Below are 27,136 nucleotides of genomic sequence, written 5' to 3'. Positions count from 1 at the left end.
AAGAGAACAACTGAGAGTCTTGAGGTATTTTCTGGAGGTTGGTTTTTCCTTCTTGTTTCCTTGTAGGGGGGGGGGGTGGTGTTGTGTTTGTTTTTTTTTTTTCCCCCCCGCTTCATCGTTTTTTCGGCATTTTCCGGTGAGGGCTTCCCTGCGCCCACGATGGAGGGACACGGGGGGACACCCTGTGCCTGGCGGGGGGGTGGCCCCGGTGGCCCCTCTGTTAATGGGCTTTGGACTGTGGGAGAGGAGATGCTGGGTCAGTCGTGGGGACCGACCCCGGCCCCACGGTGTCCCCAGAGGGTCCCCACCTCATCCCCCACCCCGGGTTAAGGTGTCCCCAGAAGGTCCCCACAGCATCCACCACCCAAGGACTCAAGACCACAGTGTCCCCCACCCTCCACCAGGGCACCCAGAGAGTCCCCGTGGTGTCCCTCACCTGGGACACTGGTGTCCCCTGGCACCCCCAACCTGAGTCCCTATGATGTCCCCTACCTGGGACATGGGTGTCCTAGAAGGTCCCCGTGGTGCCCCCCACCCATAGTGTCCCCAGAAGGTCCCCACTGCGTCCACCACCCAAGACACGGTGTCCCCCGAGACCAGTGGGGTCCCCGTGGTACCCCCAACCTGGGGCCACGTTGTCCCCATGCTGCCCCCCCCTAACTGAGACCAAGATGTCCCCCTGGTCCCCCCCACCCAGGACCAGGGTGTCCCTCAGGGTGCGGGTAACACACCAGCAGCTCCAACCCCTGCGAGAAGGTGGGTCCCCACCTTGTCCCCTGTGGGTGCTGGTGGCCGTGGGGGGGGGGGGGGGGTCCCCATTTTGCTGCCTCACATCCCAGCACCACTCTGCACCCCCAGGAGCACCCCAAACACCCACTCCCACCCCCCCCAGCACCCCACACTCCCTCCCCCCCCACCTCATCCCTACCTTCAGGCGCTCCGCTTCTCCTCGAAGCCCAGGGGGGTCCCCGGTTTCTTCCTGCGGACGGAGCCACCCGAGTCGGGGGGGGCCGAACCGGGGGGCGGTGGGGGGCCAGGCAGGGGGGGCGCAGGCTTGGGCTTGACGGGCCGGCAGTACGTGGCCCGCGTTCTTGCGTTTCTTGACTTCATCCTCGGAGATACAACGGGGGGGGCGGCGGCGGCACCCCCGGTCCGTGCAGCGGCGAGCCTCGGGGTCCACGGCGGCGGCACCGGGGGGGGCCCACGACAGTCCGGGGGGGCGAGTCGTTTCACCCGCGTCGTCGTACCGTTGAGGATGGCGGTGGAGGAAGAAGCCGGGCAATTTGGGGAGAGGGGGGTGGGTTTCGTTTATACCGGGGGGGGCCAAAACCTGGCAGCCGGGATTTTTGCTTTTAATCCCGTCCCCCGAACAGGTCCGTTTATAGGGGGGGCCGCCGGCGGCGAGGGGGGGCTTCCGTTTGCGGGTATCCGGATCCACCCGCCGGCCGCTTCCCGGGCTCGGGAAGATTTGCTGGCCTTGGTGGAAGGCAACTTGCTGAAGGAGGGCGAGGGATGTTGGCCGGCAGCGGGGAGGTGATGGACTGGCTGCCCCCCCCCCCGCACTCCGGCTGGCTGCAGGCGGCCGCTGCGTGGGGGGACCCCCACCGTGTAGTTGAGGCTGGCGGGACTCGGCCCTCCCGGGTGCCGGGGGGGGTCAGCGCCGACGAGGTCCGTTGTGGGGGGGTGAGGGGGTTCGGGGCGGTGGGGCCGCAGGGGGGGATGGCGGGGCTGGGGGGGGGCCCGGGGGGGTGTGGGAGAGGGGGCTCGGCGGCTGGTGGGATCTTCTGTGGGAGGGGAGGGGAAGGGTGAGATGGGGCCCCCCCCAAAACCCTCTTCCCCATCCCTGCCCCCCATCACATCTCCCAAATTCAGGTGGGGAGGGGGTGAGATGGGACCCCCCCAAACCCCACTCCCATCCCTGCATGTCCCCCTTGTCCCCCCCAGTTCAGGTGAGGAGGGGGTGAGATGAGACCCCCCCAAATCCCTGCTTCCGTCATCCCACCGTGTCCCCCCCCAGTTCAGGTGAGGAGGGGGGTGAGATGAGACCCCCCCAAATCCCTGCTTCCATCATCCACCGTGTCCCCCCCAGTTCAGGCAGCGAGGGGATGAAACAGGACCCCGCCAAATACCCACCCCCATCTTGCCCCCCCCCCCCCCATCCTTCCTGATTCAGATGCAGAGGGGTGAGACGGGACCCCCCAAATCCCCACTCCCATCCCTAAATTCCCACCACGTCCCCCCCCAATTCAGGCAGGGAGGGGTGAAACAGGACCCCCGCAATCCCCGCTCCCATTCTTGCCCCCCCCCAGTTTAGGTACACCCCCTCCCATGCCACGCTGCGACCCCAGGGAAGGCAAATCCCTCCTTGGGGCCGGGAGGACTTTGTCCCCAGGCACCCAGCAGCACCCCCCAGCACCCGCTGTGCCCCCCCCCCACCCCCGGCTGCCCCCCCCCGCCCCTCACCTCCACATGTGGGAGCTGAGGTGTCGCTCCAGCATGGAGCCCAGCGCCGAGCAGAAGCGGTCGAGCCGCCGGTTGAAGACGTAACAGCCCGGGCTGACCAGGCGGCTCCCGAAGGTGCAGAACTGGGGGGGCACACGCACACAGAGTCAGCATGGCCCCCCCCAAACCCCTCCCCCCCCCGGAGCATCCACCCAGCACGGGGCCAGCAGCGGGATGCAGCCGGGTGGGGGCTGACAGTGGGGTTGGGGGTCTCCAGCCCACCCTTGGGGTCCCCGCACTCACCGCCTGGGGCCGGGGGGGGCGCGTGGGGGGCCGGGGGTGCTCCTCGCCCCCCTCCTCCTCACTCTCCTCGCTCGACACCCGGCTGCCCGCCTTGGGCAGGGGGGAAGGGGAACACCCCTGTGCCCCCCTCCCCGGAGGGGGCCGGCGCATCCTCGGGGTCCGCTGTCAGAGGAAAGCCGGGCCCCTGAGGCAGAGGTGGGGGGGGTGGGGGGGGGGGTGAGAAATTTTTGGGGTGCCCAATATGGGGGTCTCTCCCCCCCCCCCACCGCCTGGGCGCAGGGGGTCCTCACCTGGGAGCGGGCAGTGCGAGTGGGGCGGCTTGGCTCGGCAGGGAGAGGTGCTGGGGGGGCCGGCGGGGGGCTGCGGCAGCGAGGAGGGGTCCTGCTGGGGGGGGGGGCAGCGGTTCCTTCCCGGGGGGGCTCCTTTCCTTCGGGGACTCGCCCTTACGGGAGCTGGCCTTCAGCTCGGCCACCAGCACGTCAAAGTCCTTGGCCCGACCCTGCACCTCGCGGCGCTGGTGAACCGAGTGGATCTGCGCCGGGCGACAGTGGGGTGGGGGGTCAGGGTGGGGGGGCGAGAAAATGCCCGCCGGGACCCCCCAAAAACCTCTGGGCAGGATGATGGGGTGTGTCCCACCCCCCCCACCCCCCCCCATCCCGCTACCTTGCAGGTCAGGAGGCGGGTGCAGATCTTCTTGGTGTCGGGGTTGAGCACGCCGCACTGCCTGTTCAGGTCGCACTCCTTGCCTGCGGGCAGAGGAAGGCAGCGGGATGCCGGGGGGGGGCCGGGGGGGGGCACAGGACCGAGCTGTATTGGGGAGGGGGGGGGGGCAGGGGGGGAACAAGTGGTTTGCCCCCCCCCCCATGTCTGGCCCTGGTTCAGTTCTCCGCCGGTGTGGATGGCAGGATGAGAGCGGCGGCGGCGGGGGGGCTCCGGTGGCTGTGGGGTGCTGGGGGGGGGGGCGTGGCCTTACTGGGACTGCTGCGGTGCGGGGGGGCTCTGCGGGGGTCACCCCAACCCACCCCAGCCAGGGCTGGAGGTGGAGACCCCCCCTCCTCAGAGCGAGAGGCTGCAGCATCCCTGCTGCGGGCAGGGGGGGGGGGGACAACAGCCCCAAGAGTTGTGGGGTGGGGGGGCCACCATCCCCTGGCCCCCCCCTTTCACCCCCTCCCTGGGGCAAGCCCCCCCCCCCCTTTCACCCCCAGCCTGGGTTCTGCTCAGAGCACCGTGTCCGACTCCCGTATCTGGCGGGGGGGGGGACGGGGGACGGAGACGCGAGGCGGGATCGGGGGGGGGGTGGGGGGGGGTGGCGGGGGGGGGGGGTGGGGGGGTTCAACCCTGGCTCACGCTCTTGCCGCACGCCGCCGCCGCCGTTCCTCCGGGCCAGCCGGCACCGCGGGCAGAGACCCTAAACCTGCCGGGTGAACGGAGCTGCGGTCAGGGCACGGCCCCCCCCGGGGTGCAGGAGGAGAGGTGGGAGGTGCCCCCTCGGTACCTACCCCGCTGCCAGACCCGGCCGCCGAAATAACGGGGACCGGGATGCCGCGCCGGGATCCGGTGCCGCGCGGCACCGACTTGCCGCCCCCACCCCGTCGCCGGCAAGGAAAGGGGGACTCACGCGCCAGCTTCTTGTGGGACCTGGGGGGCGGCTTGGAGACGCCCGCGTCCTTCTCCCCCGGGGCGGGCGCGCTCTCCGGTTTGCACCCGGGGCCGTCGGCGGGCATCGCCGAATCCCCCCCCGACCCCGGCCGACACCGGGGGCTCTTTCGGCACCGCGGCGGTGGCGGGTTTCCCCAGGGATTCCTTGGAGTTGGTGGGTACGGCTTTGGGGGGCACCTTGATCCCGTGCCCGTCCGGTTTGGGGATGCTGGGAATCTTCTCCAGGTTGACCACAGGCACGAACAAGCTGGGGAGAAAATTTTGGGGTGGCGGGTTGGGGTCAGAGCGGCCCCGCGGTACGGAAGGGGCAGAGCCGCCCGTCCCGGCGCTCACCAGAGGTTGTTGTCCTTGTCCGGCCTCTCGGGCAGGGGCTGGACTCGCCCGCGGGCGCCCGGGGGCTTCTCCCGCAGCGCTTTGGTCGTCCCGGGGGTCCCGCCGGCCGCCGGCTGCCCGTTGACGGCGACGTGGCACTTGGCGGTGGCGCGGGCGTACAGCTTGCTGAGCGGGCCGTGGCGGCGTTCTGCCGGGACAGGGCGGGATGGGGGGGTTGGCGGGGGGGGGGGGGAGATAGTGAGGGGCGGGGGGGGAAGCCCAGCGTTAGCCCCCACCGCCGTGAGCCCCCCAACCCTGGGCTGTGCCATCACGGCTGCCTTCCCGCGTCCCTCCCGGTGCTGGGGGGGGGGGGGGTTTGCCATGGAGAGGTGTTGGGGGGGGGGGTGTAGCCGTGCCCGGAGCCCCCCCCGCCCCGGCTCACCGCAGTGTTTCTGGAAGGCCTGGGGCTTCACCACCTGGCTGCAGTGGTTGCAAACCACCAGGTAAAACTCGTCGTGCGCCGGGCAGTGGCCGAAGATGTTCATGTCTGCGGGGCCAGAGGTCGGTGAGCGGCGCGGCCGCGGCTGGCGGCGAAGCGTCACAGCCCGAGGGCCTGCGCTGGAAGGCGAGCGCAGCCCCAAAACGCCGGGTTTTCTCCCCAAAGGAGGGAGCTTACCTTCCTTAATCAGGGTCATGGCGTCCAGTTTCTTGCCGCCGCTCTTCCCGCTCTCCTCCAGCTCCGACCCTGATCCTGCCGGAGACAAAAACCCCGTCAGGGTCCCGGTTCCCCCGGGCGCGTCCAGCGTGGGGTGCGGCCACCGCGTCCTCGCCGCCGGCACCGCCGCTGCTCCCGGCCACCAAACGCCGCCGGCGCTCCCGGAACAATTAAACCAGCTAAAATTAGACCAGAGGGACGACGGATCCATCCTGGGATCAGGGGCGGCTTCGCGCCGTGTCATCGCCTCCGAGGTCCCCGTCCTGTCACCCCGGTGCCAGCGGGATGTGGGTGTTCCTGGGGACAGGCCCCGTCCTGGCTGGGATGTGACACTCCTGGGGACACCCCGGTCCCCAGCCGGCCGTGGCCCCACAGCCCGTGGCCCCGCTGGCCGTGCCTGGCGGGTGTCCCGGCCCCAGCCGCCTGCACCGGGCCGGCGGTGACGGTGCCCTGGCCAGCGGTGCCTTACTGGGTGCCCGGTGCCATCCAGCAGTGCTATACTGGGCACCCAGTGCAGTTCAGCAGTGCCATACTGGGTGCCCAGTTCATCCCCAGTCCTATCAGGCCGTGCTATACCAGGTGCCCAGTCCTGTCCAGCTGTGCCATACTGGGCACCCAGTCCTGTCCAGCCATGCCATACTGGTGCCCAGTCCCATCCAGCTGTGCCATACTGGGTGCCCAGTCCTGTCCAGTTGTGCCATACTGGGTGCCCAGTCCCCATCCAGCTGTGCCATACTGGGCACCCAGTCCTGTCCGGCCATGCCATACTGGGCGCCCAGTCCTCTCAGGCCATGTCACACTGGTGCCCAGTCCCATCCAGCTATGCCATACTGGGCACCCAGTCCAGTCCAGTTATGCCATACTGGGTGCCCAGTCCTGTCTGGCCGTGCTATACTGGGCACCCAGTCCTGTCCAGCTGTGCCATACTGGGCACCCAGTCCCATCCAGCTGTGCCATACTGGGTGCCCAGTCCTGTCCAGTTATGCCATACTGGGCGCCCAGTCCTGTCTGGCCGTGCTTTACTGGGTGCCCAGTCCCATCCAGCTGTGCCATACTGGGTGCCCAGTCCTGTCCAGCCGTGCCATACTGGGCATCCAGTCCTGTCCAGCCATGCCATACTGGGTGCCCAGTCCTGTCCAGCCGTGCCATACTGGGCGCCCAGTCCCATCCAGCCGTGCCATACCGGGCGCCCAGCCCTGTCCAGTTACGCCATACTGGCCAGGAGTGCCCGTGTCCCGTCCAGCCGTGCCAGGAACCCACACCGTGCCCGCCGGCTGCCCAGTCCCGTCCAGCCGCGACACGGGGCCCTGGGGTGCCTGATCCCAGTGCCCACTGGGGCAGTGCCCAGCTCCCCAGTACAGGGCACCTGGTTCCCAGTGCGCAGTGCCCAGTTCCCAGCGCAGGGTACCCCGGTACCCACCACCCAAGTAGGGGCATCCCGTACCCTTCTACCTGGTGCGGGGGTAACGGCGACAACTGGTTCCCAGTTTGGGCTACCCAGTTTCTGGTCTGGGCTACCCAATTTGACACCCGGGATGGGGCACCCGGTAACTGGCTCCCGGTAACGGGCGCAGGGGGGACTAAACCGGGCTGCCCGCTGCCCGCCTACCGCGCGGCGGCGCTAGGACCGGGGCGGGGGGGCGGCGGGCGCGGCTCCGTTCACGGCAGCCCCCCCCCCCCCATCTCCCTCCCGCCCGCCCCCCCCCTCCCGCCGCCGCCGCCGCCGCCGCCGCCGCCGCCCTCACCCGGCTCGGCCGGCGGCCCGGCCCGCTCCACCCAGGCGCTCCAGCTCTGCCCCGCGAACTCGTCGAGGCTGGGCAGCCGCCGCTCCGCCGCCATCGCCGCCGCCGCGCGCCCACGCGCCGCCATCGCCGCCGCCGCCGCCGCCGCGGGAGCGCGCGCGCCCCCCCCTCCGCCACCGCCGCCGCCGCCGCCGCCGCCGCCCCGCGCGCCCCCCGCGCATGCGCCGCGCGCCCCCCGCCCACCCCGCGGCACCACGGGCGGTGTAGTCCCGCCGCCCTGCCCCGCCCCGGCGCCGTCCCGGGGACACCGGGCACCTCCGGGAGACGGACCGGGGATCCCCGGACCGCGGTACCGGGCGGGGCGGGCGGCGGCCACACGTGTGACCCTGGGCGGGGCTGGGGCCCGGGGGTCCATATAACCCCTATACGGGGCTGGGCACCCCGGGACGACATATATTCTCTATATAGGACTGGGGACGCGGGGGTCATATAGGCCCCCCTATACGGGGCTGGGGACCTGGGGGTCCATATAACCCCTATATGGGGCTGGAGACCCGCAGCTATCGCTATATGGGGCTGGGGACCACGGGATGACATATACTGCCTATATAGGAGTGGGGACACGGGGGTCATATAGGCCCCCCTATACGGGGCTGGGGACCTGGGGGTCCATATACCCCCTATATGGGGCTGGGGACCCGGGTGTTACCCTTATACAGGGCTGGACAACAGAGGGTTACATATACAGAGCTGGGGACCCAGGGGTTACCCCTATACGGCACTGGACTCCCCAGGGTTACATATACCCCCGACACGGGGCTGGGCAGCCAGGGGTTATATACGCTTCCCATACCCAGCTGGGACCCAGGGTTTATATACATCCCTACAGAACTGGACATCCAAGTGCTATAGACCCCCCTATAGAGCTGGACAGCAGGGGTTATCCCTTATATGGAGCAGGACGCCCAGGGGTTACATATAGCCCCTATACATCAGCAGGTATCCAGTGTTTAATTAGTCCCTGGAGAGAGCTGGGCACCCGGGGTTATATACAGCCCCTATAGAGAGCTGGGCATGCGGGGTTATATACAGCCCCTATAGAGAGCTGGGTACCCGGGGTTATATACAGCCCCTATAGAGAGCTGGGCACCCGGGGTTATATACAGCCCCTATAGAGAGCTGGGCACCCGGGGTTATATACAGCCCCTATAGAGAGCTGGGCACCCGGGGTTATATACAGCCCCTATAGAGAGCTGAGCCCCTGGGACTTATATATATCCCTATAGAGAGCTGGACACCCTGGTGTTATGTATATCCTTATAGAGAGCAGGACACCCAGGAGTTGGATATACCCCCTATATAAAGCTCTTACACAGGGCAGGACACCCAGGAGTTGGATATACCCCCTACAGAGAGGCAGACACCAGGGGTTACACGCACCCCCATATAGAGCTGGTACTCAGGACTTTATACGCCCCCCCCATACAGCCGCGGACGCCCCGGGGTTACACACAGACCCCCCCCTACAGACCGGCCCCCCCCGGCTTGCGCAGACCCCTATATACAGCCAGGCAGTAACGCCCCCCCCGCCCCGTACCCGGGGTTACGCATGCCCCCCTATAGCACCCATACCCCCCCAGGGCCAGCGGCGCCCCGTCCCCGGGCTGGCGGCCGGCGCGAGGTCCCGGGGGACGGGGGGGGACCCCCCCGGGGTGCTACTGGGGGGGGGGGGGGGACCCCCCCGGGGTGCTACTGCTTGTCGATGGCGCCCTGCTCGGCTGCGCTGTCGCGGGCCGCGGCCTGCGCCTGCCAGGGCGTCTCCTTCAGCACGAACCAGCAGTTCCCGGCCCACAGCACGAAGTTGAGGAACCCGAAGAGCTGCGGGGAGAGGAGAGACCCCCCCCCCCACACACACACACACCAAGCAGAGGGGGGGCACCCGTGGGTGAGCCCCCGCCACGGGCACCCTGTGCATCCAGTGCACCCGTGGGCTTCGTGCAACCCATGTGCCCTGCTGTGCACCCCGTGATCCCTGTGAACCCCGAGAACCCCATGAACCCTGTGAACCCCGTGATCCCCGTGAACCCCGTGATCCCTGTGGACCCCGAGAACCCCATGAACCCCGTGATCCCCGTGAACCCCGTGATCCCTGTGAACCCCAAGAACCCCATGAACCCCGTGAACCCCATGAACCCTGTGAACCCCATGAACCCTGTGAACCCCGTGATCCCTGTGAACCCCGAGAACCCCATGAACCCCGTGAACCCCGTGAACCCCACGAACCCCATGAACCCTGAGAACTCTGTGAACCCTGTGAACCCCATGAACCCTCTGAACCCCATGAACCCTGTGAACCCCGTGAACCCTCTGAACCCCGTGAACCCCATGAACCCATGAACCCCATGAACCCCGTGAACCCCATGAACCCTGTGAACCCTCTGAACCCCGTGAACCCTGTGAGCCTGTGAACCCCGTGAACCCATGAACCCCATGAACCCTGTGAACCCCATGCCCCCCATGAACCCCCTGAACCCCACACACCCCATGTGCCCCACGCACCTCGTGTGCCCCATGCAGCCCACAAACCCCGTGTGCCCCATGCACCCCATGAACCCCACGCACCCTGTGTGCCCCACTTCATGCACCCCATGTGTCCCATGCACCCCATGCACCTCATCCTCTCCACGCACCCTGTGCACCCCACGCCCCCCACATGCCTCATCCACCCCAAGCACCCCAAGCGCCAGGGGCAGCATCACCACCGCCCACCCCAGCGTGGGGGTCCCCTATGGCTGGGGGGGGGGGTCATCTCGGTGGGGAGGGGGTGCGCAGGATGGGTCCCACATCCCGTGGGACCAACGTGGAGTTGGCACCGTGGTCACGCAGCGCGTGTGCGCACGTTTCCACCGGCCTCTCCCGGCTGAGCTCCGGAACCCCACACGCGTGTGCACGCACGAGGGCTCACGCATGGGAGCGTCTGCGTGTGGCACCCTGCGGGCAGGGGGTGTCCGGGTGTGTGTTTTCAGCTGAACATGCGTGTGCGCGGGTGCACATTCACGTGCAGGGGTTTGGCAAGCGTGCGCAGGCACACACACACACACACGTGTGCAGGGGTGTGCACACGCGTGTGCCCCCGCAAGGGCTGGGAGCCGCCGAGCTCAGCTTGAAGCACATAAATCTCCCCCAAGCAAATAAATAAACACCCGTGCGCACGTGTGGGTGCCTGTACATACACCCTCGTGTGAACACACGCGTGTGCCTACACCCCACGCGCGTCGGCGTGCGCCGGCACCCGGCTCTCACCACGGAGATGTTGGCCAGCCCCATGGCCGGCGTGGTGCCGGCGTTGCAGACCACGTCTGGGCCCTGGCAGACCCCCATGGCGGCGATGAGGCTGGCTGGCCGCGTGGCTGCCTTCACGTCGGTGAGCCCCTTGCCCCACGCCGCCGCCGCCACCAGCCAGAAGAAGGCGAAGCAGACGGTGACGCAGAAATCCTGCGGGGTGGGGACAGCGGGCTCAGCTCCAGCGGTGCAGGATTTGTGTGTGTGTGTGTCCCCCCTCTACCCCTCTTAGGGATGCAGCCGCCTCACCGCGAAGGGGAGCTTCTTATTTTCGCCGTAGAGGGAATGAAAGCGCAGGTAAAGCACCAGAGCCGCCATGGCGTAGAGGAAGGAGAAGACCCCCAGGGTCACGAAAAATTCGGCAGGAGCGGAGAAATCGCCGATGAGGTGCAGGGTTTGGGTCTCCGACTCCCCCTCACAGTTCGGCATCTCGAAAGGGATCTGGTATAACCTGGGATGGCGGGAAGGGGATGGCGGGTGGCCCGGGAATGGAGGGGATCACAGAATCCCAGAATCATCCAGGTTGGAAAAGCCCTTGAAGCTCCTCCGGCCCCACCATGAACCTCACCCTGACCATTCCCAACTCCACCAGATCCCTCAGCGCTGGGTCAACCCGACTCTTCAACCCCTCCAGGGATGGGGACTCCCCCCCTGCCCTGGGCAGCCCATTCCAACGCCCAACAACCCCTTCTGCAAAGAAATCCTTCCTAAGAGCCAGTCTGACCCTGCCCTGGCGCAGCTTGAGGCCATTCCCTCTTGTCCTGGTGCTGGTTCCTTGGCTCAAGAGACTCCTCCCCCCTCTCTGCACCCTCCTTTCAGGGAGTTGCAGAGGGCCATGAGGTCTCCCCTCAGCCTCCTCTTCTCCACACTAAACCCCCCCAGTTCCCTCAGCCGCTCCCCATCAGACCTGTGCTCCAGACCCTGCACCAGCTCCGTTGCCCTTGGCTCTGCCAGCCCGAAATAACAGCGCTGGGTGGTCCCCAGGGATGGAGGGGACGGACCCACTGCCGGGGCGGAACCTGGACCCTTTGCCAAGGTCCGGTGTCCCAGCACGGGGCTGGTGGCTGAGGGAAGGGGTTAAAACTGGCTCACAGCTGGCCTGGCTCCATCCTCGATTAACGAGGATCCCCCGGTCTTCCCTGATTAATGAGGATCCCCCAGATGGTGTCAGGAACCGGAGCCGGGGGATGCCTCACGGCACTGGGGGTCAGAGGGTCCCAAGCCGGACACGGCACCTCCCTGCCTGCAGGGACTGTGGCTGTGCTCCCATGGGGGTCCCAGCAGCGGGGATGGGGTTTAACCCTAACCCAGCACCCCACGTCCCCCCCAGTTCGCTGTGGAGCCATGCTGGGCGCCGGGGTGAGTTTCTGGGGGTGAGGGTTTGGGCTCGGTGCCCCCTCACCTGAAGGGGTACCCGAACTGGACGGAAATGGCGCTCATCTTTTTGGTTTCGCCGCCACAGTTCACCGTCGCCCCGGTCTCGCCGCTGAAGGAGCCGCAGGCCCCGAAGGCGAAGATGGCGAAGAGCTACGGGAGAGGAGCAGCGGGTCAGGGCAGGGAGTGGGGAGCTCAAGACCCTGGGGATCCCCCCACCCCCAACGGGGGGTTTGACCCCCCCGGCGCTGAGTCACGGTGGCCGCGGCGGTGCAGGGCGAGCTGCCACCCCGCAGCTGTCGGCCTCATGCGCCAGCGCCGCCGCCGGCACCGGGATTTGTGGCCGGGGGTGAAACGGGGCAGCGGCGGGGGCGATGCCCCATGTGGGGGGGGGTGGGCAGCAAGGCCAACCCTCCCGCTTAATTTTAGGCAGGGTGCTGAGCGCTGGAGCAGGTTTCCAGCAAGCTGGGAGCATCCTGGGGGTCGTCCTGCCACCATCGGTCCCCCTCCCGCTGCTGTTTCCCGTCCCTCGGCGCTGAGCCGCTCTCATCTCGGGCGGAGGGTGCCGGGAAAACGCTGTTCCCAAAGAGTTTTCTGGCAGCTCATCCCGGCTGAGCTCACGTCACGGCTCCCGGAGCCGGTTGGGGGAAAGGGGGGAAGCCCAGCGGCCAGGCCTGACGCCGTGGGGATGGGCAGGCCCATGTGCTGCACCGAGGGTTGAAGCAGGAGCGTTGGTGGTTTTCCTCCCGCTTTCGGTTTCGGGGTGTCTGTGCACGCAGGGCCTGATCCTGTACTGCGGCCCCGCTGGGGGGGTGCCCAGCACCTCCCCGGGTGGGATTACCCAAAGCAAAGAGCTGTGGGATCGGGGGAAAAGCCCCCTCGACCCGGGTCCTCCGGGTGGGAGATGCCCAAATGGGTCTGACCTCAGGCCCCAGCGCTGAGCGATGCCCCCCCCCTGCTCCGCTGCGCCCCAGTTTCCCCAGCGCTGGCCCCCGGGCGTGGGGCCGGCGGGGAGCCCCCGGCCACGGCGAGGCCGTGCCGCAGAAATGCCGCCCTGAAATACAATCCCGGAGCCGTTCATGGCACAGCCGGGTCGGGGCCGGGGCCGCGGGCGCTTGGCTCCCCCCGCCCCGTCCCCAGGGTCCCCCCCTCCTGCAGCCCACTGACCCCCAGCCCCCCTCCTCACCCACCCACCCGGTGCCTCCCGAGCCCGTGGGAATGATGGGGACGTGGGACCCCGATGTCACCGTCCCCTCCGGCACTGCCGGGCAAAGCCACCTGCTCAAGGTCACCGGGGGGGTCGCGTAGCCCAAACCCGGGTGGCCCCGCACCCCACTTCCCCCAGACCCCCCTCAGGATGGGGTCCCCATGCCCAGGGCTGCCAGGGTGGGGGAGGCTCCGGAGGGGCTGGGGGGGCCTCTAGGGTCCCCTCATCCTGGGGGGGGGGCTTTAGGAAAGTAATGGTGCACCCCAAATCTGGGGGTGGGGGGAAAGTGCTGGATAGGGGTCCCGGGGGACCAGCACCCAGGGGTGCTGTGCCCGCGGGGGGAGGGGTCCTGGTGCCGGGATCAGGCCCGGGATGGGGGGGGGACACACCGTGGGGGGACACACTCACCCATTCCAGCACCTTGATGAAGCCCAGGGGCTCCAGGAGGCGGCCCCAGCGCACCCCCCCCAGGACGCGGTCCTGTGGGGAGAGAACAGCAGGAGCCGGGGCACCGGGGAGGCACCGGGGCACCGGGGAGACTGCACCGGGGGAGCGGGGGGCTGCACCGGGGGCTGCTCCGCGCGGGGGGGCTGCCCCGGGGGACCGGGGGGCTGCCCCGGGGGGGCTACACCAGGAGACCGGGGGGTGCACCGGGAGCTGCCTCGGGCGGGGGGGCTACGCCGGGGGACCGGGGGACTGGACCGGGGGACCGGGGGGCTGCACCGGGGGACTGCACCGGGAGTTGCCCCGGACGGGGTGCTTCTCCGGCGGGCCGGGGGCGCTGCACCAGGGGAGCGGGGGCTGCACCGGGAGTTGCCCCGAGCGCGGGGCTGCACCGGGACACTGGGAGGCTGCACCGGGGGTCGTACCGGGCGGCTGCATCGCGGGTTGCACCGGAACACGGCGGGGGCTGAGCGGGAGTGGCATGGAGGGGAGCGGGGGCTGCACCGAGGGTCGCACCGGGAGTTGTCCTCGGGAGCTGTGCCGGGCCACCGAGGGGACACACCGGGAGACTGCCGTGGGCACAGGGGGCGGGGGGCGGGGGGCGCACCGGAGCCCTACCTGGAGCCGAGGGGGTTTGTCGCCGGCGGCGGGGGTGCCGGGCTCCGACATGGCCGGGCCGGGGGCGGTCGGTGCTGCCTCCACCGCCCGCTGGGACCGCTCCGCTGTCAGAGCCGCCACCGGGAACCCCACCGCCCCCGGGGCGGGCAGCACCGCCCCGCCCCCGGCAGGGCCCCCGGTCCGCCCCCGGACACCCCCGGGACAGCCCCCCGCCCCGGTCCGCCCCCGGTCCCTCCGCCCAGCGCGGACCCGGCCCCCAGCGGGGGGGGCAGCCCCCCCCCGGAGGTGTCCGTCCGTCCGATCATCGTCTCGCCCGACCCGCAATTAGTCTCCCCCTGCTCCCCAGCCCTGGAACGGGACGGGGACCCCCGGGGCCGTGTCGGCTCCCGGTACGGTGCCCACAGTCCGGTCGGGGCCGGTAACGGGTCTGTGGGGACCGCACCGGGAGCCGGGTGCCGGCACGACCCCGGAGGACTCTGAGGCATCTCGATGCCTCTGCCCTGACGCCCCCTCCCCGGTACCCCCGGCCCGGTACCCCCCGCCCGGTACCCGCGGTGCGCCCGCCCCGCCCCGCCCCTCCGCCGCTCTGGCCACGCCCCCTCTTCTTCGCCCCGCTCCCCTCCTGCGCTCCCTCCAATCCCCGCTGGTCTCCCCCTCGCCGACCCCGCCCTCCCCGTTTTCTCATTGGTCAGACGCCGGGCGGCGCGGACCAATGGAAAGGCGGCGCGGGCGGAAGTGGGGAGACGGGGCGGGGCGGCGCCTGCGCTTTGCGGGCCCGTCGGCCGGAAGCGGCGGAGAAGAAACCGGCGAGGGCAGCGCCGCGCTCCCGCCTCCGCCGCCCGTTCCCCCTCCCGCGCCTCCCCGCCGCCGCCATGTTCCTCACACGCTCCGAGTACGACCGGTGAGTTTTAATCCGCCCCCGCTGTCCCCTGACGGCGCCCTCCCCGCCGCCCGCGGCCTGCGGCTGAGTCACGGGCCTGCGGCCGGTCACCGCCCGCCCCATCCCGGTAGGCCCTGGCCGGCGTCTCTCGCCTGCAGCCGCCGTAGGGCCGCTCTGAGCAGCTGGCGGGGAGGCCGCAGCCCTGCTGGGTCCCGTCCAAGGGCCTGTGCTCATCCCCCTGCCAGCGCCGCCCGGGCCCGCGGGGGTTTGCGGCCGTTCCCTCCCTGCGGCGGGTTCTTCCCTCTATTTTTGTTTTCTTGGGGTTTTGAAGAGGCCGGTTCTGTGAAATACAGGGGAAGGGAGGGCACATCCCGCGCAACCGGGGGTTTCCAGTGTTTGGAGGCCCCCGGTGCGGGGGGAGGCTGTGTGCGGGGTCCCTGTGGAGAGCGGGGGGGGGTGTCTCATAAAGCTGTAGTTTATTTTGCTAAATATTTCCCGAAACTAAATAGCTTTTAAGAAATCCCATGGAGGCGTTTGTGTGTGGACAAAGTCCCCGGGCACAGCGGGTCTGGTGGAGGAGGGCAGAGTCATCTCCCGCTTCGTGTAGTGGAATGGGAGGAGCAGCGGGAGTGGGGCTGGCCTGGTGTGTGCGGAGGGTGGGGATGGGGCTGATGGGGTGTACAGGGAGAGGAACGGGTCTGTGCTGCTAAAACAAAATCCTGCTGCCTCCTGGCGCTGAGAGAAGGCGCACTGGAGCCCGAAGGCAGCGTGCTTCCAGCATCCGCAGTGCAAAGTGTGCCATGAAAACAAACCTCCTGACCGGTAACTAGAGCTGCTGGCGTTGCTTTTGTTCTTTTTGTCCGTAAGCATCCTGAATCCAGACCCTCTGCGGCGAGGGTGACGGGCTCCAGTGAAGCTGTGACATGCTCTAGCCGCCCCTCCTGCGTTACCTGTCCCCAGCTGACATCACTCTTCCTGCCATTGCTTTCGAATAAGGAACTTTCTTGTCAGCCTTCATTTTCCTGCCCTTTACACCATCTCTGATGTTGTTCTTGCAGGGGTGTGAACACTTTTTCTCCGGAGGGGAGGCTGTTCCAAGTGGAGTATGCCATCGAGGCCATAAAGGTATCGTCAGCTTCATCTGGCTGCCAAACTGTGACCCCTTAGGGCTCTTTCAACCCCAAAGCCTGGGTTTGGTCAGAAATAAAACCGGGCAGGTTCTGTTCACTGGGGCTCTGCAGCGAGGCAGGCTTTGGTCGGCTCCCAGGGCAGTACGCAGCGCTGAGCAGGAGCTGCTGCCTTTCCCCGTAGGCGCTGCTCCTGCACGTGAATGCTCTGGCAGCTCTTTGCCAGCCTTTCACCGACGGTTTGTAGTAGGAGACTCGTGTGTCAATGTCTGATTCCTTCTGTCCAGCCAAACCTCCTGCACGTGTCCCCTTTTATGGGTCGTGAAGAATCCAAAGCCATCAATTTTTGCCCAAATGCAGGGGAATTTTCCCCTCCCTGTCTCCTGCCAACCAATTTGTCCCTGAACCAAACACAGTCTGAAGATGCTAATCCCCAAATCGAGCTTACTAAAAGCTAACGTTGAAGCGAGAGGTCCTGAATGCCCGGGCACCATGACACTGCCTACTGGAGCTGGCACTGCCCTTTGTGTCTGTGAACGCTTGTCAAGAGCTGCTTTCTCTTCGCCTCCCTGGGCTAATGCAGTGTTCCCTTCTGGTCCGTGGGCTTTGTAAAGATGGAGTCCCTTAAAAAACCCCAAAGTGACAATTTTTCTCTTGCTAGCTCATCTTTTCTTAGCTCGCTGTTGTTGCAGCTTGGAGTGGGTCACTGTTTGCTCAGGTGAATTTTAAACCCTGAAGGTAAAGATTATTACGAGCAACCTAACCTACCTCTGCAGAGCTGAATGGCCTTTCTGGGGTGTTAAGTGTTCTTAATTGATAAATGTTCTTGTTTCTGAGAAGGTGGGTGTTGGTTTGGAGTAAGTGTAAACTTGGGGGGAAACTGGTCAAGTGATGAAGTGAAGAAGCTCTGAGCAGGCCTGTGTTTGGGGAAAAGGAGGGTGCTGGCTCTGTCTGCCCTGTACTGCTTTAGCTCGTTGAAGCACCACTTAAATGAGGAGGCAAAAAGTAAAAATGTTTATTAAGGCACTGGGAAGTAAAAACTCTCAGAAGGATGTCAGTCACCGTGCTGACTTTGTCATTACAAATCCATCTACTGGAGTAGCAATCATATGGAAGCTTTCTGGCTTTTTGTTTTTGTTTCCCAGATCAGCCCATAAGCTTACTGATGAAACTGCTGCAGCCCGGGTGGCTCCTGTGACATGTACTGTGCGATGTCTGTGTGTTAGGGGTGTAGGAGGAGTTTTTATTCATGTGCTGCAGCTTCATTAACAAATCCATCTGAAATGACATCAGGTGTCCCTTCTTCCCTTGGGCAGGCGGTGTGCTGAAAGCAGTGTCGGGCGATGTCTAAAACTGTGAGATTCCCCTCTGCCAGGCCAGTGGTTAGAGGTGTAGCTACCTGGGGAAGCTTGCTGCTAAAATTATACTGCTAAAATTTGGACTCAGCATCTCCACGCTGCAGCTTGTACAGTTATTCCAGTAAATTCCCCAGCGTGGAAAAGCGGCGAGTGCTGGGAGCGAGGTAGGGGCTGCTGGGGGCTGCCAGGAGCCCTTGAGATCTGACACCCCCCCCCCCCCCCTCCCTTGGCTGTGCTCATGGCTGTGGTGACACTGTGGTGTCCTGCAAGACCACGGTAGAACTTGCTGCGGGTGATTAACTGCTGCCTGAAAAACAGCACGTGCGCAAAATGCTCTTGTTCCTGCTGTAAATTCTGTGGATACGAGGACACTTGGGAGAAAAAGAGCTAATGGAAAGAAGAATCCCCAAGCCAGAAGTACAGATGCAGTCAGAATCAAGGCCATTATGTGAAATCCTCCTCTCTTGCTTTAAAATTTAATTTCTCTCCTGCAAAGGAAGATTCGCGAGGCCTTTTAAATTCACGAGGCTTTAAGCTGTAAAAATTGATGTTGCTCGGGGAAGAGATTAATGATTTGCAGCAGCCCTGCTGGGTTCTGATGAGCTAATCAGCTGGGAAGTAACACAGGTTTAACCTTCCCGGTTTCCTCGTTCAAATCGTAACATTTAAAATTTGGCGTGCGAAGCCGTAGAGTCCCGCGGGTGGGTTTCTGTGTTGGTGATGCGATTGCCTCCAAAACAAAACGCCTCCAAATAATACAAGTCAAAATGAACGTTGCCCTGTTTATATTTATACAAGCTGTCGTGGCTGGAACCCCGTGTCAGGTGCAGGGGGTGGTAATGGTGTGGTGGTTTTCAGCTTGGTTCCACGGCCATCGGGATCCAGACCTCGGAGGGTGTCTGCCTGGCCGTGGAGAAGAGGATCACCTCCCCGCTCATGGAACCCAGCAGCATAGAGAAGATTGTAGAAATCGATTCCCACATAGGTAAGGAGAAAGAAGTGAGCTTTGGTAGAGCTCTGGGAGCATCCCTCAAGTTTTGGAGGTATAGTTATATATATATATATTGAAGACTCTGTCCCCTGGGAGTGTCAGAGCGGTGTTTCAGCACTGGCCTTCCCTGCAGGCAGCTCTGCCGAGCCGAGCGGGAACACTCATCCCTCCCAGTGAACACCAGGTCCTGGTCACTGGTTTTCCAGGCTCCAGGCCAGCAGGACATAGTTACAGGAGCAGGAAGAGGCAGCTGAAACACCCCCCCGCCTCAATGACCTCCCTCATGAAGGCTCATCCCAAATTTAGATCTGGGAGGGCAGGGAATTACTGCAAAAGGCTTGACTCGAGGCCAGGTTCTCTCGGAGCACTAATGTTAGCCTGTGGCCCTGCTCGCAGCGGCCTCCTGCGCCGTGAGAGGGGCCGTGATGGGCTCATTACCAAATATGTCGCCTTGAAACGCAGGAGACCTCCAAAATACCCATGTTGCTGATGACATGGGTCATGGAAGGAGCTCTTGAAGAGTCTAATTTCTTCCTCCCATGTGCTTGTGATACAGCCCCTCTCTTCCTGGAGCAGGATCTGTGCTGGAGGCTCCTACTGCATCTTCCCCGAGCTGTGGGTTGGCCAGTCCTCCCCGTGGCGGGGGGGGTGAATGAGTTCCCCTTCCAAGCAGGTTGTGTTTCTGTTGGTTAGCTTCTCTTGGAAGGCCTCAAATGTGGCTCCTTTAACCGGTTTAGATTTGGGGTGGGTAGGAGATGTGACTGGGAGAACTCGATTATGGACCTGCCCTTCAGCTGCGTGTCCATCCTTGTTCTTGAGCAAATCCGTGTGGATCCCGTCCTCCGTCCTCTCCAGCACGCTGTGGTGTGGCGTTGCTGCGTGCTCCCACGCAGGGACCTGCTCTGCCCTGCAACGGGCTTTGGGAAGTCTGGGAGGGATTGGTGAAATCCCAGAAACACTCAGGTTGGAAAAGCCCCTCGGGATCATCGAGTCCAACCCTCAGCCCGACTCTACAAAGTTCTCCCCTACCCCACATCCCCCCACAGCTCATCCAAACGGCCCTTAAACACACCCAGGGATGGGGACTCCACCCCCTCCCTGGGCAGCCTATTCCACTCTCTGACCACTCTTGCTGGGAAACATTTGTTCCTCATGTCCAGTCTGAACCTCCCCTGTTGGAGTTGTGTGAAATGACTTGTGGTTTCCCTCTCTGATTCCAGGGTGTGCCATGAGTGGCTTAATAGCTGATGCAAAGACTTTAATTGATAAAGCAAGAGTGGAGACTCAGGTAAGACTTGACATTTCTTCTCTTAAGGCAACAGCACTAGGCTCGGGGGCATCTCAGAAGCCTCTGGCATGGGAAGATCATTACAGAGTGGAGTGGGAGGCTTGCGGAGAGCGTAGCTTCCCTCACGGGGCTTTTGCAGAACAAACAGGTGGAGTCTCGTGTATTTTTGTTCCTCTTTGGCCTCACACGTTTGGTGGGAATCTTATGGCAGGTTCTCCAGTGGTCTCTCAGCACTGGCAGATGCGCTCCAGTGACTGTGTGGGGCCGTGTGTCTAACTCTGTTTGGACACAAGACTGGTTATATTGGTTCTATTTTTGACCCTTTAAGTTTACTCAGTGCCTCGAGTACTCGGAGATCCCAGGTACAAATCTCTGTGCTATAGTAAAGACTTTTCCTGTGAGGTGTTTTTCCTGCACGTCAGCACTCTTCCACCCTCTGGAGAGCTGGATAAACCCATCGCTTCAGAAACAGATCGTGGGATAAAGTGCTCCGGCCTTGCAGTTTCCTCCTTGGCATCCCACTGCCTAGGTATCCCAAAATTTCTGAGGGATCCCTGCACAAACTTCCCAGCTTGTTCTGCACTTGCCACTCTCCTCCTGGTGCTTCCCTCTTGTGGCTGACCGGGCTGTACCCTGGGTGCCAGCAGCCTGCTTGGAGGGGCCGGAGGGAAGTTGCCTTTGTGGCTACACAGGGGATTGCTCCAACCTGCCATGTGAACGTTCCAGGTTTGTCATATTTTTGGGAACAAGGTGATAATTCGAATCTTTTCTTCTTTTTCCTACAGAATCACTGGTTCACCTACAATGAAACCATGACAGTGGAGAGCGTGACGCAGGCCGTGTCCAACCTGGCGCTGCAGTTTGGGGAGGAGGACGCAGACCCAGGGGCGATGGTGCGGAGCTGGGGGTGCTCTGGGGAGGTGCTGTCAGCTCCCCTCTGACTTTGCCCTTGGCCTTGCCTAACCTGTCGGCTCTTTTCTGTTGCAGTCTCGTCCGTTTGGAGTCGCGCTGCTTTTTGGAGGAGTTGATGAGAAGGGACCCCAGCTGTAAGTTCGGCTCTCTTAATCCAGGCCAGCTCTGGGAAGAGAGAAAACCTCTCCTGAAACTTCCTAGGACATCTTAAGCACTTGATTCTGGGATTTTACTTAAGCCAAACACTTGGGGTTTACCCCATTATGTATCTGATCTGTGTGTTGATGCTTTTAAACCCTTCCTTTCAAAGCACGGGTTGCAGCGGCCTGAGTGCTGGGGGCTTGTTTAGGGTTGAAGAAAACACAGTGTCTTCACTGAATCCTTGCTTTTTTAATGTGGTTTTCTGGGCAGGAGGGAGGCGTTAAAGCTCTCCTCACCCCAAGTTTATTCTTACCTTTCCCTAAAGGACTAGCAGAGCCACCGGTAACATAATATGTGGAGCCTGCTGTAACATTCCTTGGGGAGGTGGAGGAGTGCTTGTAACCTGAACTCGTGTGCTTCAAACACTCAGCCTCCGCTGGAGGTGCAGAGCCAGCGCAGTAAGGTCTCCCCACAGGAGCAGTAGTGAAAACTTGCTGGTTTTATTAAAAAAAAAAGAGGGGGGGAAATAAAAAGGGAGATAATTCTGCTCTGAGCAGGGAGTGTATAGCTCTCCTCACTTGCCAGCCCACCGTGGGTCTGCAGGTGGCTCTTGGGGTTGCTCCTCAGACCTTGGTCGTCTCCACGTGCCAGGAGCCACCTGCAGCCACCGTGCTAATCGTCACGGTCCCCCGCGGCTGCGGGGTGTAAAGGGGGAGGCTGGCTGCAGCGAGGGGCTGCTGCGAGCTCGGCCCCGCCTCGGCAGACGAGCTGTCGAGCCTGTGTTCCTCCCCAGCGCCGAGCTGTGCGGGGAGCTCTGGTGGGGAAGCCCTTGGGGGTGCCACGGTGTGAGACGGGGGGCAGCGGCCGTTCGCGCTCTCACCCGTGTTCCTGCAGGTTTCACATGGACCCATCGGGGACGTTTGTTCAGTGCGATGCCAGAGCTATCGGCTCCGCCTCGGAAGGCGCACAGAGCTCTCTGCAAGAGGTTTACCATAAGGTAAAAGGCTGGTTTGGGGTTGACATCTCACAAGTGAGAGGTACCTCACAACCCCTGTACCTTCTTACCCCTGTACTTGGCACTGGTGAGGCCGCCCCTCGATGAGTGGGTTCAGTTTTGGGCCCCTCACTCCAAAAAGGCCATTGAATGACTCGAGCATGTCCAGAGAAGGGCAACGGAGCTGGTGCAGGGTCTGGAGCACAGGTCTGATGGGGAGCGGCTGAGGGAACTGGGGGGGTTTAGTGTGGAGAAGAGGAGGCTGAGGGGAGACCTCATGGCCCTCTGCAACTCCCTGAAAGGAGGGTGCAGAGAGGGGGGAGGAGTCTCTTGAGCCAAGGACCCAGCGCCAGGACAAGAGGGAATGGCCTCAAGCTGCGCCAGGGCAGGGTCAGACTGGCTCTTAGGAAGGATTTCTTTGCAGAAGGGGTTGTTGGGCGTTGGAATGGGCTGCCCAGGGCAGGGGGGGAGTCCCCATCCCTGGAGGGGTTGAAGAGTCGGGTTGACCCAGCGCTGAGGGATCTGGTGGAGTTGGGAACGGTCAGGGTGAGGTTCATGGTTGGGCTGGAGGAGCTTCAAGGGCTTTTCCAACCGAGATGGTTCTGTGACCTACAGGATCTGCTTCCTTCCCGATGAGTGATTTATAACTTGTGCTGTAGAGGAGGTGCGTGAGTTTGTCAGGGTGGGACTCGGTCCTTGGCACTTGATCCCGTGATTAGATGTCAGCGCTGAGCTGCTGCATGAGGATCTCTACAACGAGGAGTACTACTACCAGCAGCTTCCCCCTCGGCTGCAGCTGGAACACGAGACTGGTGTCTGAGATGCCGGTCTCTGCCTCTAGCAGAGTGATAATTAAGACCATGTCAGGAAGCAGTCTATAAATAAAAGAACTGCTATACGAACGCCGCCGGTCGGCATCAGGGCTCTGTATGGATGCAGCCTGAGCGTAAGGAATTAAAGCAAACGGCTTCGTTTCACCAGATCTGTTAAGCCAGTGAAGTTAATGGCTTTTGTGCTGCAAGTACTGGTCCTATTTACTATTAAATAGAAACTTTCTTCCCTCCACGAGGAGGGAGCTGCCCATTTTGTGTGGTAAGAAACCAAATGCTAATGAAAAGCACAACTGATGGTGTTGATTGCTGTGAAGACTTCCAGCCTAAGACTCAATAACCTAATTTGTTCCCTAGCAGAATTGCCCAAGCTGTGGGCTCCGTGGCTTGTTAACCATCTTCCAAGTGCAAGGTTACAGCAAACCCAGCTATCGTCGCTCTTTGAGTGTTGCACAGCCCCCTGGCTCTGGTTTCCCCTCATGCAGGGATTTACATAATTAAAACATGAAGGCTTCTGCCAAGAGGGAGTCCAGCTTTTCAGAGCTCCCACTGGAGCTTGTTGGGGGGAACCACTTGATAACTCAGTGAAGAGAAATGGACCCTCGTGTCCCAGTCCTGACATAAAGGTTTTTTGTGCCCAGATTAACAGTTCTTAAGTGTTGTACAAAGTTATACAGAAGCAGAAAGTCACCATCCTTGCAATTGTCACTTTCCTGCCTGAACCGCGCTTTGATCTCTTGTTGATGCTGTAGATAACTTGATAAGCTTTTAAATTTGCTGCCAGTGACAGCTTAAAGGATTTGAGTGAGAGCAGCGCGCAGTCACAGGGGTAATGTACTAGTTGCTTGACCATCAACAAAGCAATTAATGAGTGATTTGTTTTACAGTCAATGACGCTGAAGGAAGCAATCAAATCTTCCCTTGTCATCCTGAAACAAGTTATGGAGGAGAAGCTGAATGCAACCAACATCGAGGTAACTGCGACTCCGCTGGCGGCTTGTGGCACAGAAATCTGCACGGCCTGTGGGCTGCCTCCTCGGTGTGGGTCCCGCTGGCTGCGCAGCGAGTGGCTCGGTAGTCTCTCGTGTTTTCAGTCTCCAGGGGAGAAAGCTGCCCGCTTGCTTTCTGGAGAGAAGGGTTCTCTCTGCTTCTAGAGCAAGGAGGGAGTTGGTGGAGCAGCTCAGGACTTCCCAAGCCAACCGCCGGCTGGCTGCAGGTCTGGCGCTTTCAGGCTGCTCGTAGCATGTCGTGTGTGGCACGTTGGAAAGGTTGGAGCTTGCTTTTGACTTCTAGAGGTGTGCGGCCCGGCTGACCCACGAGTGCTGGCAGAAGTGATTCTCGGGGGGCTCCCTGAGCGCGGGCTGGAGCCCCTGCTGACCTTCCACACGGCCAGCAGGAACCTGTCGTGCCAGCCGGATCGCTTTTTCTTCCCCTGGATTTAGCCATTCTTTTTTTCCCTGGTACTTGTAATATTAGAAGGAATGAAAATTATACAGCTTCTGGACTTGCTATATTCAGTCTTGGGTCAGTGCCAAAAATCTGTTGGACAGGAGGACCAAAGAGGTGAAGCCTCCAGGAACAAATGTGCTCCTCTAACCTCCAGCTTTCTCCCGCGAGCAGCCAGGCTCGCAGAGCTCAGCTTGACCCGAGCACGCAGTGCCCTCGAGATCCCCACAAACGTAGTGGTACCTGTCCCCTTAAACCCTGCTCCTTAGACTTGTCATGCTCCTTTTTAGGTAGCAAAGGTAAAAACCCTTCCAGTTTGGTAGTGATAATGGATAAATGATGAGCAAGGCTGGCGTATAGAGTTTGCTTCTATTTCTGGCGGGTTATGAGACACTAGACCTTTTCAAATCATGTCATTCCGACTCCTGAGCTGCTCTCCTCCTGCCGTTCTCCCTTTCCTTTCCTCTGAGCACTGAGAACCCGTTTCCCAAACAGCCTAAAAGTGTGCACCCCATTTTTTTTATTCAATACTGCTGCTGGGGGACCCTTCCTGATATGGTTAACCAGATTCCTTTAGGGGGAAAGGGCCAACAGCACACTGAAAAGGTAGATGCTCTGTCCAGAAATCTGCTTCCCCAGATGCATTCCCAACCTGCACCCATCAGTTCTCTCTTGATCAGCTTCAGGTCTCTTCTGGAAGATCTGCAGTACAGTGCGAAGAAATTGCGGCAGAGGAGCGTGTACAGTATCCTTATGTCATGTCCCCGTTTAACAGGGCTTAACTGTGCTTGGCAAAGCTCTGAACGTGTGGAGGAATCATATCAGGGTTAAGTATGAGAAGAATGTGCTGAGGATTAAAAGGTCTCTATTGACTCAAGTCACCCTTCTGGCTGAAAATCTACCTGAAGTGGCTGCTTTGCTTTCTAGCCTTGTAGAAGTATGTGGTGCTCCAATTTATTTACTCTAGCCACTTCCCTCTCCTGTGTGGGATTTTTCCATCTAGCAGCAAAGAGAAGGAGCAAAGTGTCGTCACGGAAGAGTTAAATCCCGCTGGCAGCGAAGGTCAGGAGCCTTAAACAATGTTAGGCTTTTAAATTAATTACTTCCCCGTGAAGCCTGTAAGGGAATAGTTGAGTAAAGCTTTTGTTTGTAGGGAGGTGAGCAGACATGGAAAAGCAGAGTAGTTGGTGTCTCTGGATACTTGTTTTGGGTTTCAGGGTGTATCTATGTGTGTTGTTGAGTCTGTTTGGGTCTAGAGTCAGGCCAGCGCCCATACAGGTGACTTGAGGTGCCTAAAGTGGCATCTGCAAGTGTCTGACTTGTCTGAGAGTGCCAGCTGAAACCTGGGCTGCCAGGGGCTCTCAGGCTGAGTGCTTGGGATGTTTCTCCTTAAGAAAAAAAAAAAGGCTTATGGCTACCCTCCCTCTACCCCAAAAGTGTGTCCAACCGTCCTGTGCTGTTTTACCTTGCAAGCAGAGAAGCCTAGGAAGAGCTCTGGGATGTGCCAGGACCCTCTGCACCTTTCCTTCAGCTTATTACAACCAAACACCGATCCCTTAAGAGCAAAGACTCTGCCTGGTGCCGCAGGGTGCCTGCGAGCGAGGTCTGGAGCATCCCAGCTAGCTCCTGCAGTGCTCTGCCCTGCCCGCCCGCGGCAGCTGTCTGTATCTCGGGCTCTCACGCCGTGAGCTAGGTGTGAACCAAAGTCCTGCTTGCGTTCCTCTTCCAGCCCTGTCATTCTTCAAGGAGCTCTTGTTCTGGTGCTCGCCCCGGGAAACGTCTCAGCTGTCTGCCCTGGATGCTGCCTCCCTCCGCTCCTGGCAAAGGGGCAGGGCGCAGTATGTTGTCCCCCAGGTTCGTCCCTGGGGCTTTACCTTGGAAGAGATCTCTGGCCCACTTGTACAGGGCACCAGGCAGCTGCAGGGTGCACAGGGGCTTGTTTATTGTCGGTGTTTGGCGAGCAAAATGCAGGTTTGCCTCTGCCTCAGTTTCCCAGAGCTAACCCTCGGTCCTCTTTTGAGTGTTTTTTACTATCGTGGTTCTCTGAAGGCACGTAACAGGCCAGGATCTGTACCTCTGCTTGGTTACTGGGGGAGAGGAGGCACTTCTGCTGAGGGCCACGCTGACCTGCAGCGAGAACTGCCCCTCTCCGCGGAGTGTTTGATGAAGGACTCGTATTAACGGGGTCTTTTTCCCCAGCAAGCAGCAGCAGACTCTGCCTGTTCCCAATAGACGTTGCCCGCTGCTGCTACTATGAGGAGACTGAGTCAATTAAAAGCTATTTCTGCAGCAGGCAGCTATTTTAGGGAATCAAAGAGCATGTTACGGGGTGGAATGATCTTGCTGGGCTGGCAGATCAGGCAGCCGAGAAGGAACAGCTGCTCTGTCTGCTGCGGCTGCTCTGTTCCCTGCCCCATGCTGTCACTTCACATATGCAGGCACACTTAACCCCTTGCTCCTTCTCTTTCAGCTTGCCACGGTGGAGCCCGGGATGAAGTTCCACATGTACACGAAAGAGGAGCTTGAAGAGGTCATCAAGGATATTTGAAAAGGAGACTCCCTCAAAGGCTCATTCCCCCCCGATCAAAGCGAACTGACTCTCGGTTCCTTCTAGTACCTGTGATTTTATTTTCCAGCAGCATCCGTAATTGCTCTTCTTAGAAGGCTCTTGAGGTTTTTTTACAGTTTCTGTACATAACTGATCTCTACAGCAAGAGGAAATGAGAATAAATCATTTTGTTACTCTATGCTGCGTTCCTCGTCGCGGAGGTCTGAGGCGGGGGGGACCATTTAGAGCTAAAATCGGGGGGCAGGTGAGGGCGAGATGTGCTGCTGCAGTGGGTTTGCGCCGGGTCTGCGGCGCTGCGGTCCCTGCCGGCTGCAGCAGGAGCGAGTCTCCCTCTCGTGGAGAGCGTCGTGCTATCGCATCGGGAGATCTGTGTGTAATTTCACATGAGTCTTGAAAAACAGTCAAGGTTTTTCGATCTGCTCGCACCTGTTTGGTGCATTCC

At 62.0% G+C, this 27,136-nt stretch overlaps 3 protein-coding genes across 3 annotated transcripts; 1 reads left to right on the top strand and 2 right to left on the bottom strand.

The window, feature by feature from the left end:
• Positions 1–112: 112 nt before the first annotated feature.
• ATXN7L2 (ataxin 7 like 2) lies at positions 113–7,320 on the bottom strand. The gene is given in 16 exon segments (XM_074850309.1): positions 113–148; positions 929–1,437; positions 1,440–1,514; positions 1,517–1,785; positions 2,464–2,585; positions 2,746–2,855; positions 2,858–2,929; positions 3,036–3,142; positions 3,144–3,277; positions 3,409–3,491; positions 4,364–4,502; positions 4,504–4,651; positions 4,738–4,924; positions 5,159–5,263; positions 5,393–5,467; positions 7,177–7,320. Coding segments are annotated over 16 exon segments (2,295 nt in total). The 5' UTR covers positions 7,301–7,320.
• A 1,456-nt stretch (positions 7,321–8,776) lies between these two features.
• Positions 8,777–14,302, bottom strand: SYPL2 (synaptophysin like 2). The gene is made up of 6 exons (XM_074850097.1): positions 14,159–14,302; positions 13,505–13,576; positions 11,918–12,042; positions 10,765–10,966; positions 10,477–10,668; positions 8,777–9,051 (listed from the first exon to the last, which is right to left on the bottom strand). The coding sequence occupies exons 1-6, from the start codon at positions 14,207–14,209 to the stop codon at positions 8,923–8,925; spliced, it is 771 nt and encodes a 256-aa protein (XP_074706198.1). The 5' UTR covers positions 14,210–14,302; the 3' UTR covers positions 8,777–8,922.
• Positions 14,303–14,911: 609 nt separating this feature from the next.
• On the top strand, positions 14,912–26,872 carry PSMA5 (proteasome 20S subunit alpha 5). Its single transcript, XM_074850125.1, has 9 exons — positions 14,912–15,059; positions 16,097–16,163; positions 18,382–18,508; positions 19,735–19,802; positions 20,588–20,695; positions 20,790–20,848; positions 21,750–21,852; positions 23,567–23,653; positions 26,596–26,872. The coding sequence occupies exons 1-9, from the start codon at positions 15,031–15,033 to the stop codon at positions 26,671–26,673; spliced, it is 726 nt and encodes a 241-aa protein (XP_074706226.1). The 5' UTR covers positions 14,912–15,030; the 3' UTR covers positions 26,674–26,872.
• The last annotated feature ends 264 nt before the right edge of the window (positions 26,873–27,136 follow it).

Source organism: Strix aluco, chromosome 25, assembly GCF_031877795.1.
Source record: "Strix aluco isolate bStrAlu1 chromosome 25, bStrAlu1.hap1, whole genome shotgun sequence".
In the NCBI taxonomy this organism is placed as follows: Eukaryota; Metazoa; Chordata; class Aves; order Strigiformes; family Strigidae; genus Strix; species Strix aluco.
The sequence above is the reverse complement of the archived record's forward strand: the minus strand, read 5'-3'. Positions and strand labels throughout refer to the sequence as shown.

Bases quoted from the DNA above. Each gene is read 5' to 3' on its own strand.
- SYPL2 (XM_074850097.1), bottom strand. From the start codon at position 14,209: ATGTCGGAGCCCGGCACCCCCGCCGCCGGCGACAAACCCCCTCGGCTC. The intron at 10,669-10,764 runs GTGAGGCGGCTG...CCCACCCCGCAG, and splicing joins ATAAGAAGCTCCCCTTCGCG to GATTTCTGCGTCACCGTCTG. The intron at 9,052-10,476 runs GTGAGAGCCGGG...CTCTCCCCGCAG, and splicing joins GGCTGGCCAACATCTCCGTG to CTCTTCGGGTTCCTCAACTT.
- PSMA5 (XM_074850125.1), top strand. From the start codon at position 15,031: ATGTTCCTCACACGCTCCGAGTACGACCG. The intron at 16,164-18,381 runs GTATCGTCAGCT...GGTGGTTTTCAG, and splicing joins ATGCCATCGAGGCCATAAAG to CTTGGTTCCACGGCCATCGG. The intron at 23,654-26,595 runs GTAACTGCGACT...CTTCTCTTTCAG, and splicing joins TGAATGCAACCAACATCGAG to CTTGCCACGGTGGAGCCCGG.